The 19,936-nt window shown below is 44.6% G+C and overlaps 2 protein-coding genes across 3 annotated transcripts; both read right to left on the bottom strand.

Annotated features, from left to right (window-relative positions):
• Positions 1–112: 112 nt before the first annotated feature.
• rbp5 (retinol binding protein 1a, cellular) lies at positions 113–2,612 on the bottom strand. The gene is made up of 4 exons (XM_030103210.1): positions 2,212–2,612; positions 1,721–1,905; positions 1,207–1,308; positions 113–482 (listed from the first exon to the last, which is right to left on the bottom strand). Exons 1-4 carry the CDS (start codon positions 2,285–2,287, stop codon positions 429–431), a joined length of 417 nt encoding a protein of 138 aa, XP_029959070.1. The 5' UTR covers positions 2,288–2,612; the 3' UTR covers positions 113–428.
• Positions 2,613–3,568: 956 nt separating this feature from the next.
• On the bottom strand, positions 3,569–19,224 carry ptpn6 (protein tyrosine phosphatase non-receptor type 6). Of its 2 annotated transcripts, XM_030103124.1 has the most exons (16): positions 16,610–17,708; positions 16,292–16,388; positions 14,792–14,914; positions 13,460–13,654; positions 10,336–10,519; positions 9,096–9,212; positions 8,575–8,703; positions 7,394–7,490; positions 7,208–7,287; positions 6,953–7,099; positions 6,541–6,672; positions 6,264–6,418; positions 5,655–5,722; positions 5,405–5,556; positions 4,412–4,476; positions 3,569–3,861 (listed from the first exon to the last, which is right to left on the bottom strand). In XM_030103124.1, exons 2-16 carry the CDS (start codon positions 16,297–16,299, stop codon positions 3,765–3,767), a joined length of 1,749 nt encoding a protein of 582 aa, XP_029958984.1. In that variant the 5' UTR covers positions 16,300–16,388; positions 16,610–17,708; the 3' UTR covers positions 3,569–3,764. The 2 variants fall into 2 exon arrangements, with proteins under 2 accessions (XP_029958984.1, XP_029958983.1); XM_030103123.1 differs by lacking the exons at positions 16,292–16,388; positions 16,610–17,708 and adding an exon at positions 19,077–19,224.
• Between the last annotated feature and the right edge of the window lie 712 nt (positions 19,225–19,936).

Here is a 19,936-nt window from a genome sequence, read left to right on the forward strand (position 1 = left end):
ATAAATAAATACAATCTAAAAATAAGTGATTTTTTATTTTTTTGGATGAATCTTAAAGGCCACTTTTAACGGACGACTCATTTAACTGTAAAGATGTACAGAGAACGCTTTTTTAAAAGGTTGACGTAGAATGAGGTGTATTGAAGCAGCACAAGAGAAGCATGACAGGCGTTGCATCGGATCGTGACATTGTCGAGATGAATGATTTTACAATAGGACGGAGTAAAGGTGGGAATGTTTACAGCAGTCAGTTTGCTCAGCTGCTCTCCTCAGATATCTCCTGCAAACGGAACAATACTTGAGCAAACAATACTTGGTCTTACAGTGATCTTTCAAAAACAAAACAAAAAAAAACTACCAGTGACTACAAGAAAAGATACTTTATACGCAACTATTTTTTTCTAAAAAGAAAAAAACCCCCCTTGGTTTTAATTGGCTTTTTTAAAGACTTGCTTGGCGATGATGTCTTTGACTCTCATCTCCTGCAGAGCAGAGGAGGGAAGGGGGGCGAGGAGGAGGGAGGAGAGGGGGGATAAGAAGAGAAATGTAAATTAACAGATGAGAATCAATAAGACAGTTTGGAACATCAAAGAGGAGCTAACGGAGCGACACACACACCCAGGGCCGAATCCAAAACACCATTACCCCCGCTTTCATCCTCTGACCTTATAATCCGTCTCCCGCTCTCTCAGCGTCGAGTTTTCTCATCTTTTCATCCTGTTCTCCCCCCTTTCCTCTCCCCCCCTCACTCACTCTTCATTAGTCTCTCCGTTTTCCCTTCCCCTGCCCGCAGTAACCTCTGAAATCCAACCTTTTGAAAAGCCTGAGCCTCACTGGCATTTCTTGCCCAGTTCCCTCCTGAATTAGGCGTCGACAAAACCTTGTTTTGTCCTCCTTGAAACAAAGGTATTAGAAATCCTGTTAGAGCCTTTTCAGGGAAACAATCCTGATTCTTTTAAATCTCAATCACCGTGGAGAGATGATCGATAAGCTCTTTCAGGACGGAAACCCCCGAGTTTCTGCTGCTTCGTCGGTCACTCCCTCAGATTTGACAGCAACAGATCACAGCCAGGAGTAACATTTACCATATCTGCTGCTGCATCATTTGCCCTTTACGGTTTAATTTTCCTCATTGCGTCTCCCCGCTCCTCCCTCCCTCCCTCCTCTGGCCTCTTCTTCACCTCCTTCCCAGCCATACATTCTCACCAGATGCAGCTTGTCTCCCTCCAGCCAGTGAGTCCAGCCCCGGCCCTCCTTCTCGCCTCTCTGTACACACACCAGCTTGTCTCCATCCCAGTTCACCGTCGTCTGCAGAGAAACACACACACACAGACACACACAAGCCGTGTCAGTGTATGCAACTCGCATGTAAAGTAGTATAGCTCACAAAAGGAACAAGAAGTTTTGCAGAGAATGAAAGGGAGACTGAGAGTTTTGGACTTTATTTTTCCCCTTGTTTGTTGACATTGGTTTTTTTTTCCCTTGAATTTCTGAGCTGTTTTTCCCTCAATTCATTTCTCTCTCCCCCCCCCTCCCAACACATACAGCACTTGTTGCAGGGTCAATCTGAGGTTCTAACAGCAGGCGGTGGTTACAACACAGAAATCAAAGCAGTAGGAGGGTCGACGCACAAAGAAAAAGCTTGTGTAAGACATCAGGTTCCTGCTCCTGTGTGCACATTCAGACATATTTTTCACAGAAATCACACACACACACACACCTGACAGGTACGGCCATCCACAGCACCCAGGTCCTCGGTGAACTCTTTCCCGATAGTGAAGTCCATGTTGAAGTTCTTGAAAGTGGTGATGGTGCGTATCTTCATGTCCCCCGTGCTCGGGTCATGGGTGATGTCTTTAGTGGGCTTCAAAAGGCACACGATCTTCCTCAGGGCGATATTAATATCTGAGAGAGAGAGAAGAAATGTCGTGAAACATGAGACGCAGCCAGATTCAGGTTTTGAGAGAGGTGCTTTGTCTGGTTCCTCCTCAGAGAGAGAGAAGAGAGAGAGACAGAGAGAGAGACAGAGGGGTCATCCAGAGGACAAGGTGGACATTTCATTACTCTAATGAAGATGGGCCACATGAGGATCACTTCTATAGATTAACTCTTAGCAACAAATACACTCCAAAGCAACAAAGCATTATGTGAAAAAAAAAGTACTTTAATGGAAAACCAGTTTTTTAATAATAATAATAAAAAAAGTCTTACCTAAAGCAGAGAGGTAGGCATCCATGTTCTCCTGCTCCACCATGTGATACGTGCCAGTGTAATTAGGTTTGGACATTGTTTTTCTTTTTCCTGATCCGTCCAGAGGAGCTGAAACTTTCTGTTGTTCAGAGTTCGGGATCCTGCAGAAGAGGCGTCTCCTCGTCTGATATCACTCAACTTGCGCAACTTGGCGAACAAAGCCTGAATGAGCCGCGCGTAAACCCGAGGCGCCTCTCTCCCGCTGGTTCCTGCGTAAAACTCGCCGATGCTGCGGATCTCTGCGCCGTCTGGAGGAGTTTACTCTTCTGCAGTGGAGCCTCGGAGTCGATGCAACTGTTTCCCGTCAGCTCTGAGTAACTGGATCCCGGAGCAGAGCGGGGATTTTGAGCAGGACCACATGCAGGGAGGAGGAGGAGGAGGAGGAGGAGGAGGAGGAGGAGGAGGAGGAGGAGGAGGAGGAGGAGGAGGAGGAGGTTCCGTCTCTTCTCTATTAAACCTTTCCTCAGAGGGATCAGTTGCAGCCCAGAGGAGGCGCTTCACATCCCTAAAACACGCAGTGGGTGGAGAGATCCTGATGGTGCACGGAGCGAACTGCTGTTTGCTCTCATAATCAGCATTTACCAAACTGCAGGGAGGAATCCACAGGCGGCACAGCCTTCCTCCTCCTCCTCCTCCTCCTCCTCCCAACCATGGCATGAATCATTTCATTACCATATCTACATATTGCCGGTCATTTTCCTTTTGTGCAAACTTTTCTGTGTGCAGATGTCCTCTTCAAATCCATCCAGTTAGGCCTGTTTCTATTAATGTTTTGGTTTTTTGGTTTTGTTTGGTTTTGGTTTTAAAACGATCTACCAAGAGCTCCGCAAAGTACCTTAAATTCAATGTCTTAAAGAAGAGAAAACAGCATTAATGTTAGTTTGGTTTCTTAATCAGTCTGAATCAGCTTGAGTGGTGCAAAACAAGAGCAACACTATTCCAGTACGGTCACTGATCACAGTGTAGCATTTATTTATTTCAATTGCACATTATGTTGAAATCATTTCCAATTATGTTAAAAGTGACGAGCATCCTTTTAAACCACTGGGGGACCCGCCGGGTGGCCGATCAGATTCCAGGCAGCTCCGATACTGTCTAAGCTCCACCTCTGAGTTTCAAGAGTTTTGAGAAGAGAAACATTTGCATAAGTGGTGACGACTGTGTCATAATATTACTTTCTCTTTGTTCATTACTGATACAACATGTTATCTTTCAGCTTGTTTTAGCTTCGTCTTCTTTCCACACTGAGCTGCGAATGAATTAGATGACTAACTGGTTCACATTTCTTCAAACAAGCAGCGTAAAAAGACACAGCTCAGACAGTTTACACAGAAAACCTGCATTTATTTTAACAAACACATGCACCGTGCACATCTGTGAAACACGGGACATCAACATGTCATTTTTTAACAAAAGCTTTAAATCATTTATGATCTCCAGTGAAAGACCTTTTCAGTAAAAGAGTACCTGCATAAATACACCATAACACTCTGATAAACGTTCTCAGCAGCGCCTTATTTTTTCTTCACAGAGCCGCTTTTCTTGTCCGACTTTGACTTCTTCATCTCCTTCTTTCCTTTGGACAGATTCTGGTAAACGTCCTCCTTATTCCTGTAAAAATAAAAGAAGAAGAAGAAGAAAAAGCTGACCGATGATTCCTTCAGATGTTCAGCACTTCCAGTTTCACGGCAGCTGACAGATCTGTGAAGAATACCTCACAGAGACCAGAAAGGTGAACGAATGATCCGGAGCCGCAGCTTGAGAACCACCTGAACAAACCGACCACTCAGAGCTGCCGGTCCGCCGCGCAGCGCTCCAACTGGGTCAGAGTTTACCGAGCCGAGGGCTCCCCCACCCCGTGTGTGTGTGTGTGTGTGCCGTTTTATCTCTCTAATTGGTTAATTAGAACGCTGTGCGTTTCATACATGAGTGGTTCACAGGCCCAGAGGTCACAAAAACATTTTCAGACGAGTAAACAGATGAACGGAGTCTTGATCTTGAAAACTTCAGCCAGATCGTTCTAACACATCGTGGTTTACAGCATTTGCTCGAGCCGGTGCAGTGCATGCTGGGGGCTGACGACACTCGGCACAGAGCAAAAGGGGCGGTGGTGTGATGTCTGGAGGACAGCTGTGAATCCAAATCACAAACCCACACTCACTTTGACACCTTCCTGCTCGCCGGCTGGTGTTTGAGCTGCAGATTTCCGTACTCGGTATCGGTTTCCTGAGGAAGAGAAAAACAGAGAAGTTCAACAAGTGACTGATGGAGACTCGGTTAAACACAGCGAGAGGTCAGGCGACCGCGAGTTTGATTGTTTTGAGCGTCTGGGTCAATGTTCATCTTTCACAAGCGGCAGTCAGATAGCATATCATCAGACTGGCATTGAACCAATCTGTGTCGGGGTTTAACTCAGCAGCAAACAGTGCAAAGAGCTATCCACGCTCGTATATATCTATTGTTTTACCTTGTGAGCCGTCCTTGTTTCTTCATTTTTTGTTTTTCAAAGTCCAGCGTCAAAAAAATGAAAAAAATCCAATAGTCTGCCTTCCTGGATGATCAGTTACCTTTATTTACTGCATGAACTTTACCTATCTGGATGTTTTCACCACTGAGTTATTTTACATAACTGGTTTGGTTTTCATGCCATTTGGGGACACTGCATTGGTTTACATTCATTTCCTGCAGACTTGCATTCATGTGTAATCATGACAAGTTAAAGCTGTAAACCTGGCCGCAGTGTGAAAGCCGTGAGTGCAACAAGTGTGACATCTCAACACACACACACACCTCCACGAGGGCTTCATGTCATGTGAGACGTTAAAAATACATCAGTCTGATGAGTTCTGTCCCGTCTGCTGTTAAAGTAGCTCTAATAACTGTGAGAGGAAGGTAGATTTTACACTTCCTCCTGTGAGGAGGCCCTAAATAGCTCTAAAAACTGAAAATGCTCTCTCTGTGGTCACAGTGCCTTTCTTATTTGTCAACAAAAGGACAGCTGTGTATTTAAACAGATTCAGGTCTCCACAGCAGTCACACCGCTGAAAACAGAGCTGCATGTGTGTGTCTGCTGCGCTCAGGGTGTGTGTAACCTGCATGCAGCTCGTGATTTAGTGGACGGGAGGGGCGGAGCCTAACCCTGCTCTGCACTCACCATGTAGGCGCAGTCTTTGGCCTTGGTGGTTTGAATGTACTCGGACACAGCCAGGTAGATGAATTTGTACTGGGCTTCGGTCTGGACCATCCCAGAGCGCTGCTCTCGCACCATCTGGATGTACTTCGGGATGTCGATGTCACAGTCGATTCCTGCGTGGCGAACCAGACGCGGGCAGGGTCAGTGAAAAACAGCGAGGCTTTTCTTATTATCTCCATCAACACCCAATCAAATCAAAATTCTCTTTTACCGATGTTGTCGATTGTCGAAATGATCATGTCGATCACCACAATCGTCCCCGTTCGTCCGATTCCAGCACTGCACGGATCACAGGGTTGGTTGGTTTCATTTGAGCAGAATACACATATTTCTGAGACACAAGGATAAGTCCTCCTGATTTTTATGAACTCCTGTGTCTTTAAATAGTAAAAAGAAGCGTTTACACCGTCACACCAACAGCTGGTAGACTGGACCGTTCCTCTGCCGTCGGCATGTGTGACCTCAGGTTCAAAGTTCAGCTAAAACGCTGCACTTGTGAACATGCAGTCGCCAAAATACTCACATAATCTTTTCGCCGCAACGTTTCTAAAGCACATGAGGCTTCGGGGACTTTTATGTCACACAGGGGGAATTATAGCAGGATAAACTGTCAGTGGATTCAAAACCTTTTGTTTTACGGACTGCTAATCTTAATCCAGAAAACATAATCCCTGTGAGTATTATCAACTTACCCCGGATCTTATGAAACTTATGGTATGCCGAGTTAAAAACAACACCGCTGTGACACTTCTTATCAAATTGAGATGTTTGACGCGTCCTCTACTTCAGCTCTGAACAGGGTTTTTGCTCCCTGCCGTACCTGCAGTGGATGATCATGGGCCCAGAGTGGGGATATTCGTCCTGCTTGGCGTTGACCTGAGTGAGGAAGCTGAGGACGCCGCCCGGCTGCTCGGGGACGCCGTGATCAGGCCAGCTGAGGTACTGGTAGTGCCAAATGGCACGAGATTCCTGCGGCTGATGATAAAGGGAAACCATTTTTATAATAAGCATATCAGTGTTATCTCAGAGATAGAAAAACTTGGACTGATATCAATCCCAGCAGCGTGTGAGGAGGCGACGTGATCTCTGGAAGTTACCCTGTCCACAGGAGCGATGTTCAACATCCGCACTTTGTAATCTGTGGCCTCCCTCTCCAGCTCGCAGGTCACCATGTAGGCTCCCGCAGGTTTGGAGGTGTGAACGTCCGGCCAGTACGGCACGCACTTATTCTGCACAGAGAAAATTAATAAAGCCACCCGAGAGAGATTTACCACACGATCTCTTCACTTCTATACAGTTCATAGCTGCACTTGTGATTTAGTTGCATGATTTCATATTGCTTGAATTGCAGACTATTACTCTTCAATTCTGTATTCACGACGTTTTGAGCATTTTTTTCAATGTCATTCAACCAATATGTTTTTAATCTGTGTCAAAAACAATCAACGTTAAAGAATTTGCAGAAAGTGTTTTATATTGTTTTTAATCAGCCGTTGCTTTCTTACTGACCCGTCCTTTCTCCACCTCTCGTGTCGTCATGACGATCACGCTCGTTCTCTCCTGCCATACCATTTGCCAGAAATCATTGACAGTCGTTGCCAGGCAACCCTGAGTGGCGATGTAAACCTTCTGGCCTGTAGACTCCGACAAGTTGTTCTGCGCACACAGAGTGACGAGATGAGAAGACGCAACGACCACAATCACTGCTACACTCTACAGCCGGCGCACTTGTTGAAAAGTGCTTAACGGTTTTAAAAAACATACTTTCACATAGTTGGCGTTGATGTAATCTGAACCCACGACGTTGGGATCTGCGCTCTGCAGGATGACTCTGGTGTCATTGACTTGGAGAAATAAAGCAAGTGGACAACAGAAGGAGAACAGAAAGACACGGAGGTCAGAACAAAAAAGACATAAGAAGTGGACATTAAAATAAGACCAGACACTCACAGGGGAGGATGTTTTTGTATCTGTTTTTGCTCTTGTTTTCTGGTCTCTGGCCTTCCTCTCTGCTCTTCTTCACCTTTGCCTCCAGTTTTTGAAGAGCCTGATAAAAGACCAAAAAAAAAAAAAAAAAAATCACTTACATTTACTCAACACAAAGCAATACTTAACAGAATATAAACACTTTTGGAGATAGAAACAAAACTGTCTGCAGTTCTCCACTAACAGGAAGTGATCAATCAGGTCATTAAAACAGTAACAGGAAGAAACGCTCCAAATGAGAACAACCGCATCCCAGCAGACAAATACTGGATGTTTGTAGCACAAAAAAAAAAACATCACCTTAATTTTTATCACTAATATTTTTTTCAAAAAATAGTATAACATCTTCTTCTTGTTTTTTTTCAACTTATATTTTTTTATTTTTTTACAATCGTAGCTATCATTATTTGTAGTGCTAGTATTAGAAACATTATGCAGCCATAGAACAGTACTTTCTAGATGATTTTAAGATTTTGGCCACGCTTAAGAAACATCAGAAACCCCGAATAGAAAGAACATCTTTCAGCTGTGACCCTCCTGCAATATCATCCAATATTCCTTTATCCTGAGCAGGCCGGCAGTCCGTCAGAGGATCGACATAGGATGACAGCAAGTCACACACACTCACACACTCACTCACACTGACACAGCGGGGGAATTAACAGTCACCAGTTAGCTATAAATGCATGTTTTAAGTGAAGCAGTGTTTCTAAACAGTGTGGCTGTTTATGTAAAAGTTCTGGTTTCTCGGATAAAATAATTTTTCTTTTGCTGCCTTGTGAATCACTTTCGAAGCATTATTTGAAAGGAGCTTGAAAAAGCTTGATCGGCCGATTAATTGATGAAATGGCACCTTTTAAATAATCTGGTTACTGAAAGCTGATTATCACTGATTGTGCAACACGGCTCTGAGGGGCATTCAGTGCATCCCCACCACAAGGTGGTAGCACACCTCCTCCGCAGCCCCGACGGCAAGGAAGCAGTGAGACACAGCGAGCTGACGCTCCATCAAGGCTGTAACAAGATGCCAGACGTCTAATTCATTTCCAGGAGATTCCAGCGGGCCGTACATCATAGATAAAATGTGACCAGATGTGAAACGGTGATGGAAATATAATTGAAACCAGGTTTTCTCTTGCTCTTACGTCAAATTCCTCCCAGAAGCCCGCCTTGCTCTTCTCCCCTTCGCCCTCCTTTGGCTTCTCTGAGGTCTGGTCCAGCTGTTTGACCCGGCTCTCGATGTCTGCTGCGTTCACTCTGGTGGAGTAGTACGGCTGTCAGGGAGGAACATGGTTAAAACCGAGGTGAGAGAAGAAGAAACAGAGCAGCGAGGTAAACACATCACACAGAGTTCACCGGTCGTCACTTTGTTTACTTTGTGCAGTAAAAATATAAAATGATAATCAAGACAAGTGTATTCACGTAGACATGAGCAAATTCCATCATCATTAAGGAGCATGAAAGGAATATTCAAATATCTGTTGAAAATCTGTTGATTTTGTGAACAGCTTCGTTATGTGAAAGCTGTGTGTCATCTGCATAGAGATGTTACAATATTCAATAATGTGAGTCAGAGGGAGGTTCAGAGATGGACTCCTGAGGAAATTTCAACCAGAAATGTTTCCCACTCGTACATTTTCCGTTTACGTCCCAGAGCGGAGCTCACCTGCTTCAAATGAACCCAGTTTCCAGAAATCTCCTCGATGCCTTTGCGTTTGTAGTAATCCACCAGATCCGTCAGCGTGTCGAACGCTTCAGACCCGCCCACTGTGTACCGCTCGTTCTGCACACGCACACGCACACGCACACGCACACGCACGCACGCACGCACGCACGCACGCACACACGCACACGCACACACGCACACACACACACACACACACACACACACACACACACACACACACACACACACACACACACACACAGGCTGAGTGCATTCTTTACAGACAGAGGTATGAAAATAACGATTTCGATCAGGGGTGTCAAACACTGGCTCGTGGCCCGCTTGATGACATTAAAAGGTTGAAAATTGAGCATCCTGAGTAGAAACACTCACTCACTCTAGACTGTTGTCTTTTGTCATGTCAGTTATAAGAGGTATTTCAAACATAAATGTGACCATTTTGAGACTGCACTTTTAGTCTTTCTGAAAAAAATAAAACTGTGATCATTGATAAATCATGATGGAGTTCCAGTTAGCATCTGGAAATATCATAAAACCAATGACATTTAAATTTCCTTTATTCTTCATGGTTCTAAACAGCTTTGGATTCCTGTAAAATAAACAAACAGTGACAGAGAAAACACACCGAGGGCCCAAATTTGCTTTGTGCAGAGCAGCTGTTTTATAATCAAGTAAATGATGTAATGTGCTTCCAGGTAATCTGATTTCCTCTGTGTCCTTGCACTTATCTACAAGAGATTAGAGGAGAGAAACTCACCTGATCTCGGCCACATGCTTGTGAAAGGGCTTTATTGACCCTTGCAGTAATCTTACAATAATCTCTTGCACCCCAGCAGCGTGCGCAAACAATGCCTCTCATTTAAATGACAGCCTTGCGGCTAAAAATAAAATGCAAATGCTCTAACGGTGGCGACCGGCGACAGCGGCACGGACAGCGCACGGAAACCAGCGAGCCCGATTTCTGCGAATATGATAAAGTGATAAAAAAAAAAAAAAAAAACTTGGCTATGAACGTCTAAAAGTTCAAACAAGAGCAACATTCTTTTATTGCACAAGACTGGGAAATGAGACGGTTTCGACGTCTACTGCACAACTGTGGGAATACCCCTCCACGTCTTGATCTCGTCTCAAGCCCTCAGCATCTTCAGCTGCTGCGCGTCAACAGAAAAAAAAAAAAAACTTGAAATAAAAGCAAAGGAGGCTTCCTGCACGCACCCACCTGGCACATTATCTTGATGTGGGAGACTCTCCTCCCTCCGGTTTTGGTTCTCTCGTCCGTCAGGACGGAGAGGACGAAGTCTCCGGGTTTGGACAGCGACTCCCTGACCAGGAAGGTCCCCGACTCGTCTCGCGCTGCCAGCAGCTTCTCTGCATTGGGCCCGGACAGGTGGCCGTGGTACCACCTGGGAGACGGGCGGGAGGTTCAGGATGTTGAAAAAAAACATCGGCCGTCTTATGGAAAAAGTCTGACTTTGAATGAGTTCTTGTAAAATTTGACTGTCTGAATGCAGGAAGTAAAACCCTCCTTTATTTCTGGGCCTCACTGCGAGTTAATAGCTTTCAACCCTCTGAATGGAACATGAGAGACCGTCCGTTAGTCGATTCGAAACTGGAGGACTGTCAAAAAAAAAAAACTGTTGTGACTGAAGCGTTATACATGTGTCAGACACACAAAAATAAAAAACTGCCACAAGAAGCTTTTAGATGCTCGTACATATACATTTATATATGTTAATCACTGCAAACTCTGTGTGTGTGTGTGTTTGTGTGTTTGTGTGTGTGTGTGTGTAGTCAGCTCAGGCTGTGACTTAATTTTAGGCACAGTTCTCGATTTGTTCTTCTACACTTCCTGTGTTGCGGTCGGAAAATTTCTGATGACAGATTTCGTGGCTGAAGAGGACAGCGTATTTATAGACTGCCCCCCCCCCCCCCCCCCCCCCCCTCGCTCTGCAACATACACATGAATGCCCCTCCCTTACTCGCCACCAACTACACCGCATGCTGCCTCTGCTCTCTTTTTCCAAATTGCTGCACCTTCCTCCGATGCCGCCGAGCTTCTTCTTTCACGTTAAAAATCACAGAACGCACGTCTGTAAAGCCGCAGTAAGTCAGAGTGCAGCGCTAAGGGCGGCGTGAGGCCTGAGAACACGCAGAGGGCATCAGCCAACTCATGCGCGTGCAGAGGTAAGTTCTCCGAACCAGAAGACGATCATGCCCACGAGGCGATGCCCCCCCCCCGACCCCCCCACCCCTAAAAAAAAAAAGCATGATCGCTGATGGCAGGGAGCTGCTGAGGCGAGAGGACGGAGAGCTCGGGGTTAGATGAGGAAGATAAACGAGCGAGCAGCAACACCATGGAGTGTGCAACAGAGGAAGACAGGCAGGGTCCGGCCATCGCTTTCAAAAGTGTCAAAACTTAAAGTTTCCAACCGCAGCAACAAAAGGGAAGTTAGACAACTGACAGAGAGAGCAGGACGAAGGGGGGGGTGGGGGGTGGGGGGGGTTAGAGTTCACGCTCTCACACGCACGCTAGAAAGTATTGTCCTCTCTGAATCATAGCAGGACTGCAACTCTTCAGGTTTGCCCTCTATGAGTCGGTCGTCAACGTTAAAGCAGAATCAAGACAATATCTGTATTATGCACATTTATCAAAGAGATTCTACCTGAAGTCAGATCAGCCTCGTCTTCTACTTCAAGTAACCATTAAAAACGATTTTTCAAAATCAACAGTATTCTGTGTCGTCTGGTATCCATTTTTTTGTTGTTATTTCAAACTGACACTTGAGACTGCCTTTTGTTTTGTAATCTGCAGCTTTATTCTGAAATGTGCTTGTAAAAATAAATGGAAACAGAATTTAATGTGTTGTTTGTTGTTATTCAGAGTAAGTGTTGCTGTTACATCTTTCATTTTGTTTGCCATGTTAAATGCGATTTAGAAAAAAAAATCATTTGCATTCTTTCTTTATATTTTTAATCAGAATTCCTGTTCAGTGTCGGAGCTTTGACGGGGGAGTCCTGAGGTTTATTGATTCTCACAGTATCTCTAAAATTGTTTTCTAATATGTCCATCATCAAACTATCATCAATGAATGGACTGAAGATGAAAATGAATCAGCAAAGCTTAAAACTAATATTTATTTCATTCAACCGCACATCGATTGTGCAGTCAATCTTATTTCAGTGGAATTAAAATGACAAATTAGAAAGATGAAATAAACTACAGCGACCAGCTGTAAGCGTGACCCTGGGAACATTCACATGAAGTCTCAATAACCTCACTTCTGCTTTTTTTGGCTAAAAGCCTCTAACTGGCACGTTTCTCTGAATACTTTTGCTGCTTGAGGATCGTAACAGCTGTTACAACACCTTCTTTAAGTGAAAGTCGAGACATGCGGCAGCGGAGTTTATCATGCAGCGTTGACTCTTGATTCAGAGCTGGCAGCACAGTTTTACCAGCATATCAATACATATTGAATTTTTTTTTTTGGTCTGGAAGTAGCAGAGGAGACGGACTGAACCCATGAAACATCATTTCAAAAGTCCTGAGTTAATTAAAGTTTTTTTTTCTTAAACTGAGACGGAGATTTTTAACAGTCCTTCTTATAAACTGCCCTTAGTCAAAATATTTGGAAATGTCCGTTTCAGAATGTCAGGATAATGTAAATACGTGTGTATGCACATATTTTCTGCCAGTTAAATGTGATAAAATGTGTCGATCAGCCTTAAACCAACCAAAGTCACACTTAATTTCCTCTTAAAAAACAAAAAGTCACGGTGATTCTGTCACGAGTATAGAGTGCAGAGGTGAGTTTTCATAAAAACTCACCCATAAATTCATGTTAAACATCAATCGGAAGCCCTCGGAGGGGAGGATATCGTGAACCAAAGTGCAGAACATAAGCACGAGTGTGTGCGTCTGCGCTTGCTTGTGTGAAATTGTTGGGTTTTCAAAGTAAAAGCACGAGATGGTGTAATTGGTGCGATAACATTAAAAGAGAATTAAAGCGAACTAGATCATGTATTCCTTTTTTTTTTTTTTTTTTTTAAACAGAAAGAAACATGGAAGCTCCATGAAGCCAGTAGGAGGAAGCCTAGTATAGGCGAAAACAGGGAGAACATGCAAACTCCACACAGAAGCCTCAGCCTCCCAGTGAGGCTGCAGGTCAAACAACATGAACCATCAGGCCGGTAAATGAGGCTCGTCTCAGGAAACGCATCAACTTGCACATGGCTATATTTTTAAATCGACCACCTAACCAGGAGCTGTTTCCGTCAGCCAGAGACGCCCCAGAGGAGACAGTGGATGCGGGCCAGACGGGCCCGGCGTCACGCCGTGCACCCACCTCTCGGTGGTGGGGTCGGAGCAGTTCAGGGGGTACTTCAGCTCGATCTGGGTGCCGTCCTTGTCCTGCAGGATGCCGTTCTCCGCCGTGTAGAACTCCACCAGCTCGGACAGGGTGGCGAACTTCTCCCCGCCGTACAGGTCGTAGTAGTCGCCCGTGTTCTGGATGCGGATGTGGGTCACCAGCTCACCCACCCTGAGAGGGGGGGGGGGGGGGGGGGGGGGGTTCAACAGTCAGGCCACATCGGGTTCAACGGCAACACGGCGGGAATAAAACTGATCAGATTCTGATCAGATGTCGCTATTTTTAAGTTAAGGAATTGAGCTACTACTGCAGATCAGACACGCCCATTCAGTCTATTTTTAAAACTACCGGTAATCTTAAAACACATTTTTTATTCCTTGGCTGGTCGGCAAGCTTCAGACTTTGCTCCCGTTTTTATTGTTCCCACCTTTACGACCGCGGCTCTACTGACTCTTCTGACAACACCAGTCGGGTAAAACTAACCTGCCTCACGTGCTTTAAGCCCAGCTCGCATTCTGCATTTATCCATGCACGGCACTTTGTGGTGTTTAATCTTTTTAAAATGAATTTCACCTTATTGAATTAATGAATTATGTGATCTTTCGCGGACTGCAGCTGATCCCTCTCTGTAGTTCCTACAGCAGTCTGCGACACACACACACACGTGAACATCCAGGGTCTGGACGCCGTCTGCTCTGTCTCATCAGGACGGCTGATATTAGTTCACCGACTGTACAGATAATCAATAAACCCTCCCGTACGCGATGGAGGATATGCAGATTTTGGGGCAACATGGGTTTATTAAATGTATCAGGAGCATCAGTATAGAGCTAAAGAATAAGAGCACACATTAAGGGAAGGCTGGATAATTAAATTTCTTATATATTTTTTTTTTCCACTTTATAGTACATACAGAATACATTTTTCTGCCAATTCAACAAATAAATCTAATTTTTGCTACATTTTAAAAAAAATCCTCACGCACATATCTATTAACTGTATGTCTATAAAAGGATGATCTGCATGTCGGTGTGAGACCAGACGAGGATGAAGGCAAAACTTCAATTTTACTGGAGATCGCATGTTTTTGACACTTCATGTTTTTCTATAAATAATTGAGATATTTTTTAATCATCAGAAGAAAGAGTTCATCAGTATTCACTTGTTCCAACAACAGGAGAAGAGAAGTAAAGGCAAATGCTGAAGCTCTGCTTGTGTTCACTAACTTTTTACATGTCAGATTTAGTAGAAAACTGCAGAGTTTTGCAAAAGGAGCGTTTGGCTCGGACGCCGCTGCAGGATCGTTACCTGACAGACAGCGAGAAATCGCCCACATTCTTCTTGCTGGGTCGAGCCAGAAAGCTGCCGTGGATGCCCCGGGACTTCAGCATGTCCTCGGCCTGCAGGCCAGTGATGTCTCTGTGGAACCACCTGCAGAAACACACACACACACACACACACGGACACGCACACACACGCACAGTTAGAGAAGATTTCCATTAGACAGACTGTAGTTTGAGTTTAACAGATTTAGCGTAGAAACAAAGAGAGCACAAAGTTTATGAATAAAAAAAGACACTTAAAAGCCGTGTAAACGTTTGTCTCTGAGTTTTTCCACTGAGCCGGTCTGACAGAAAAACGATACTTTCTTATCATTTCAGCATTTATTTCCTGAGCGTTGAATCTTGAAGATTTTGATTTCAATTTTTTTTTTAGGTGTTAGAGAAAAAAACCTAAAATAGAACCTGTGAAGCATTGCTGCAGTGCTTTGAGCAGAAAATGATGTGTTTAATAGGTTTGAAAGACACGGCAGCACTAATGATGGATTACAAATAGATCATTTAATACTGAGGCCTATATACCCTAAAATAATACAATTGTTTTAGTTTATTTTTTTTAACCATGAGCAACCAGTATCTTTCAAATAAACTCAACTCAGCTTTATTTAAAACACCCGCTGCTGCAGCAAGGTGGTTGGTGAACATTAATAGACATGAAAACTCAACAACGTAGTTGCGAGCAATTCATCATTCACGTATAGCAGGAAGCTCACTAGAATAACTGATAATGCAGTTTATAAATAGATACGCAGCGTAACCCAGAAATCTAGAAAAACTCAGTATGAGAGGTCGAACTGACTCGGAATCAACAAATATGGCCAAACGGCTCCTATTGTCACCCCAAAAAGGACTTTTAGCATGTCCATCTGATGAAGGCGCTCAACTCAAACCAAGACGGTTTCCTGATAAATCGTCTGATACACCAAACAACGAATGCATTGCTGCACTAATATAAGCGACTTTAAGGTCACAGGACAGGAGCATGACGACACACGTGTCGCACCAAGTTCAAAACACACCATAAAAACCTGTTGTAAGCAGAGTTTGTGTTGTAAACTGTGGGAAAGTGTGGCTGAGTTTTTATACAATGAAGCAGTTTTTACAGAGAATATTAAAAAAAAAAAAAAAAAAAAAAAAAAAAAACACAGACAGAAGTTGGTGTCGGCTCAAAGAAGGAACTTTACTCAGGCCCGGGGAAGCACTAAACCAGTGGCTGATTCAACTAAATGTTATTTATGACACTTTTTCTTTAAGTGAGCAAACAGCGGACAACACACACACACACACAAGGCAGCACCAATCACAAGATAGAGGAACAGAGCACCAGAGGCCAACAGCTGGAGCAAGACCCCAGAAGGAGGAATGGAAACAGAGAAGTTGTCTTTGCGCCTTGCACAAAAACTCAAAGTACACGGGCCGGCTGTTGGCTAACAGAGGGCTGAAGCTGTCCGGCAGAGGCTTGACTCACCGAACCATGGCGTCTCTTCACTTCCTCTGGCGCAAAGAGAAGAGGAGCCGCTCGTACCTGTGCAGCGCGTGCAGACTCGAGACTTTTAAATGCAAATCTGGTGGAAAAACAAAAAAGCCTCTTTCTCACTCGCTCTTCACGTCAAGACTGAACTGGCATCACTGCTGCGTTTGCTTTTCACACTCAGATTCTACTCTCACAGTCATGGGCTTTATCTACTGCTGTAAAAGTACGGTCAAAACGCAGCAAACATTCCTGCACTGTCCACCTGGAGCCATCCTTCCTGTTGAAGCGGGAGAAAAGCAGGGAAACACTTACTCTTCTCGGCAGCCTGTCAAACGAGTGGCGCTCGAGCGAGAGCCTCAGACCGCTCGCGTCCGCCTCTCCTCCCCTCTGTCGTTCTCGCACTTGCTCTCTCCTTCCTTCCTTTTTACATCCCCTTTCACAAATAGTGAAAGCAAGACAGGAACCAAAATAGCTGACGGGCCGGAATTCCTCCCGCGGACGCCGGACCTGCTGCGTTCTCTTTATTTTGTAATTGACGACCACAACTAAAACTCATCACTGCTCAGCAGCCGGGAGAGTCCAGACTGCAGAATCACCGGCCGCCGCTCCCTCGCTTCAGAGGAAAGAACACAGGCAGCATCAAAGGTCCAGATGATTTCACTCATCTGTGAATCTGACTGTCGACCGGTCAGTCGCTCCACCTTCGGAACACAAATCAAACATGCGTAAAATAAATAGCTTCAGCTTCTGTTTTTTTTTTTTTTTTGTTCTGCAAGCCTGGATCCTTCAGCGTCTGCAGTTTCTCTTCTCTGCCCGTCCACCTGTGTGACAACACTGTTATCAGCCTGCCTTTTACTTCCAGGTGTGAATGAAGCACACAAAGGTCGCAGAGCACTTCCTCATGTACACACTCCAGCCTTCCCTCTCAGCATACATCTGTGTGTGTGTGTGTGTGTGTGTGTGTGTGTGTGTATGTGTGGCTTTCAGCTGGTAAACCATTTACAACTGCAAACTTTCTCCTTGATCAGCCTACAGAGGCAGCTGAAGACCACGCTGAGCACACACCGTGCAGACAGAGCCGTGCTTCTCCAAGAGGAGCGTGCACGAGCTTTTCACGGTGCAGCACAGGGCCTCCACCACAGAGGCCCCGACGCTCAGCACAACCACAACGTGCTCCACACGCGACAAAAAAGGCACAAACAAATATTTTATGACGACAAACAATCTGCATTTAAGTAGCAAATCTTGTTTGGATACAAGAGGTGTGAGATATTTGCACATATGTAAAATGTGTTTCTCAAAGTTGATGTTTTCCTCACTGGACTCCGGAGCAGAGAGCCGCCGTTCCAAATGTCACGCAAATGTTTGTTTTCTGAAAGTAGTTTCAGAAAAAAAGCAGAATAAAAGTGGAAGAATCTACAATATGCAGCACAGTGTAGCTCCTCCCACCCTCCACACACACACACACACCTGCAGTTGTCAGTTATTGTGGTGATGATTTTCCTGAGAGGTTGGAGAGCTACAGTTGCTTTGTTGTCTCTTCCCCCTCTTCACTTCACTCAGGCTGCAGGACGACACACACACACACACACACACGCTCAGTCTTGTATTTCTATCCTTGTGGGGACCGTCCATTGACTCCCATTCATGTCTAGCCCCTAACCCTGACCCTTACCCTAACCCTAACCCACACCACAACAAAGCCTAACCCTAAAGAAATGTTTTTGCACTTTTACTTTTTTCAGTAACAACAACAAGGTCAAGAAAACACTGTTTCTCCTACTTAGGACCGGAAAAAGGTCCCCACAAGGCACGTCGTTCCACGTTTTGCTATCCTTGTGGGGACATTTGGCCCCGACAAGGATAGAAATACAAGAACACACACACACACACACACACACACACACACACACACACACACACACACACACACACACACACACACACACACAAGAAATGCTCCCAACAACAACTAAAGCACATCAGACCTCACATCACCAGCTGCGTCTTCATTTCTAAATTCTGCTCATTTTCCTACATCATGTCTTTGAAACCGAGTCCATTTCTATTGTTGTGTCTTTTATAGACCGCTGGGTTTCAGTGCATGAATGATGCTACAAAAATTGACTGATGGTGACTTCTTCGGAGCTTTTTATAAATACCACCTTGAACTCTTAAATAAAGGTGCTGATGTTTACGGCACGTTTGTTATTTTGGGTTCAGTTTTCTCAGAAGTTGCATTCAGCGCATTGGGCTTGTTTGGGTGTGTTACCACGGTTACTCACAGAGATACAGTTTGACTTTGTCTCCCATCAGACACATTTCCATATGGCTACATCCTCATGGCTCTTTTATATTTATAGCTGTGTAACTGCGGGCTTATTTCACTTTGACATTTTGGAATTACTGTTTTATTCCAGAAGCCTTTTATAAACACATAACCAAACATTGACATATACATTAGTCGATTAATTAAATATGTTTTAATTCCTATAAAAAGTTAAATTGCAATAAGTGCCGTCTTTAATCACCCAGATATACAAGCTGTTTACCTTCTCACACACGTCCAATTCAGGATCATTTCAGCTTGTGATGATTCTAAGTTAAAGCGACAATTCATTTCCTGGTGAACTCTCAGAAGACAGACGTGAACGGAAGGAAGAAATAGAACATAAAAGAAAGATACTGTAGCCTTGAAAAAGAGTTATTAAAAAAGAAAAAAACTACAGTAACAAGTTTAAAGAATAAAATTAACGTCACATACTAACAAGAAACTCACCCACAAGACATGATGCAGACTCTGCTGTGGATCAGTGGCAGCCCCGCTACAGGCGGAGCAGGAAGTGATGTTTGAATCCAGCCTCCCGTCTGCCGCCTGTGAGAAGATGTGCGGTGTTCCTCCACCTCCGATCACACACAGACGCCGTCAGCTCACACAAACCGAGAGCCTGTGCGTTTAGGAGTCCAGGTTAGCTCCTCTTGTTTCCAAACCCCCCCCGACTCCGCTTCACGATAAGGTATCAGGCGTCATTACAATCCTCCCACCCTGCAATTTACTATAATCGTCCTTAATTGCCCCGCTATCTTTGGGAGAAAATGTGCCTGTTCCTGCCCCCTTGTAGCTCGACTCTTCCTCTCACAACGTCGTCCGTCGGCGAAAAGCTTTCCAACTTCTTCCTGCAAAGCAACTGTTGCCTCCGTGTGAATTCTAAAATTCTCTTTAACACATAACTCTTCCTGGAGTAATGCCTCAGGTTCACTGTGCATCACATGTGAATAACTCCTGTTGTGTTCTGCCAAACATCAGTGACGGGCGCTGATGGTGAAATGATGGCTGCTGTTGAGCAGCATGCAAACGAAGCCTGATGCTGCGTGTATCAACGTTATCAATACGGCAGAAACTCAGAAACAGCGGCGCTTGTTTCAGCACAGAGATGTGACGGCAAATATGTGACGCGAACATTTTCACAAGATGGCATATTTTGTTTTAACCCTCTTTCAGGTAAACCACTGTTCAGGTTAAAAGATCCGCTGCTAAATATAAACCTCACGGTTGGTGAAGGATGAAAGTTCCAGGTCAATCTCTCTGAGCGATTAGCCGTAAGCCCAGGGCCACGCCACACACACTTCATAATAACA

The sequence above is a fragment of the Salarias fasciatus genome, chromosome 11 (genome assembly GCF_902148845.1).
Source record: "Salarias fasciatus chromosome 11, fSalaFa1.1, whole genome shotgun sequence".
Classification (NCBI taxonomy): domain Eukaryota; kingdom Metazoa; phylum Chordata; class Actinopteri; order Blenniiformes; family Blenniidae; genus Salarias; species Salarias fasciatus.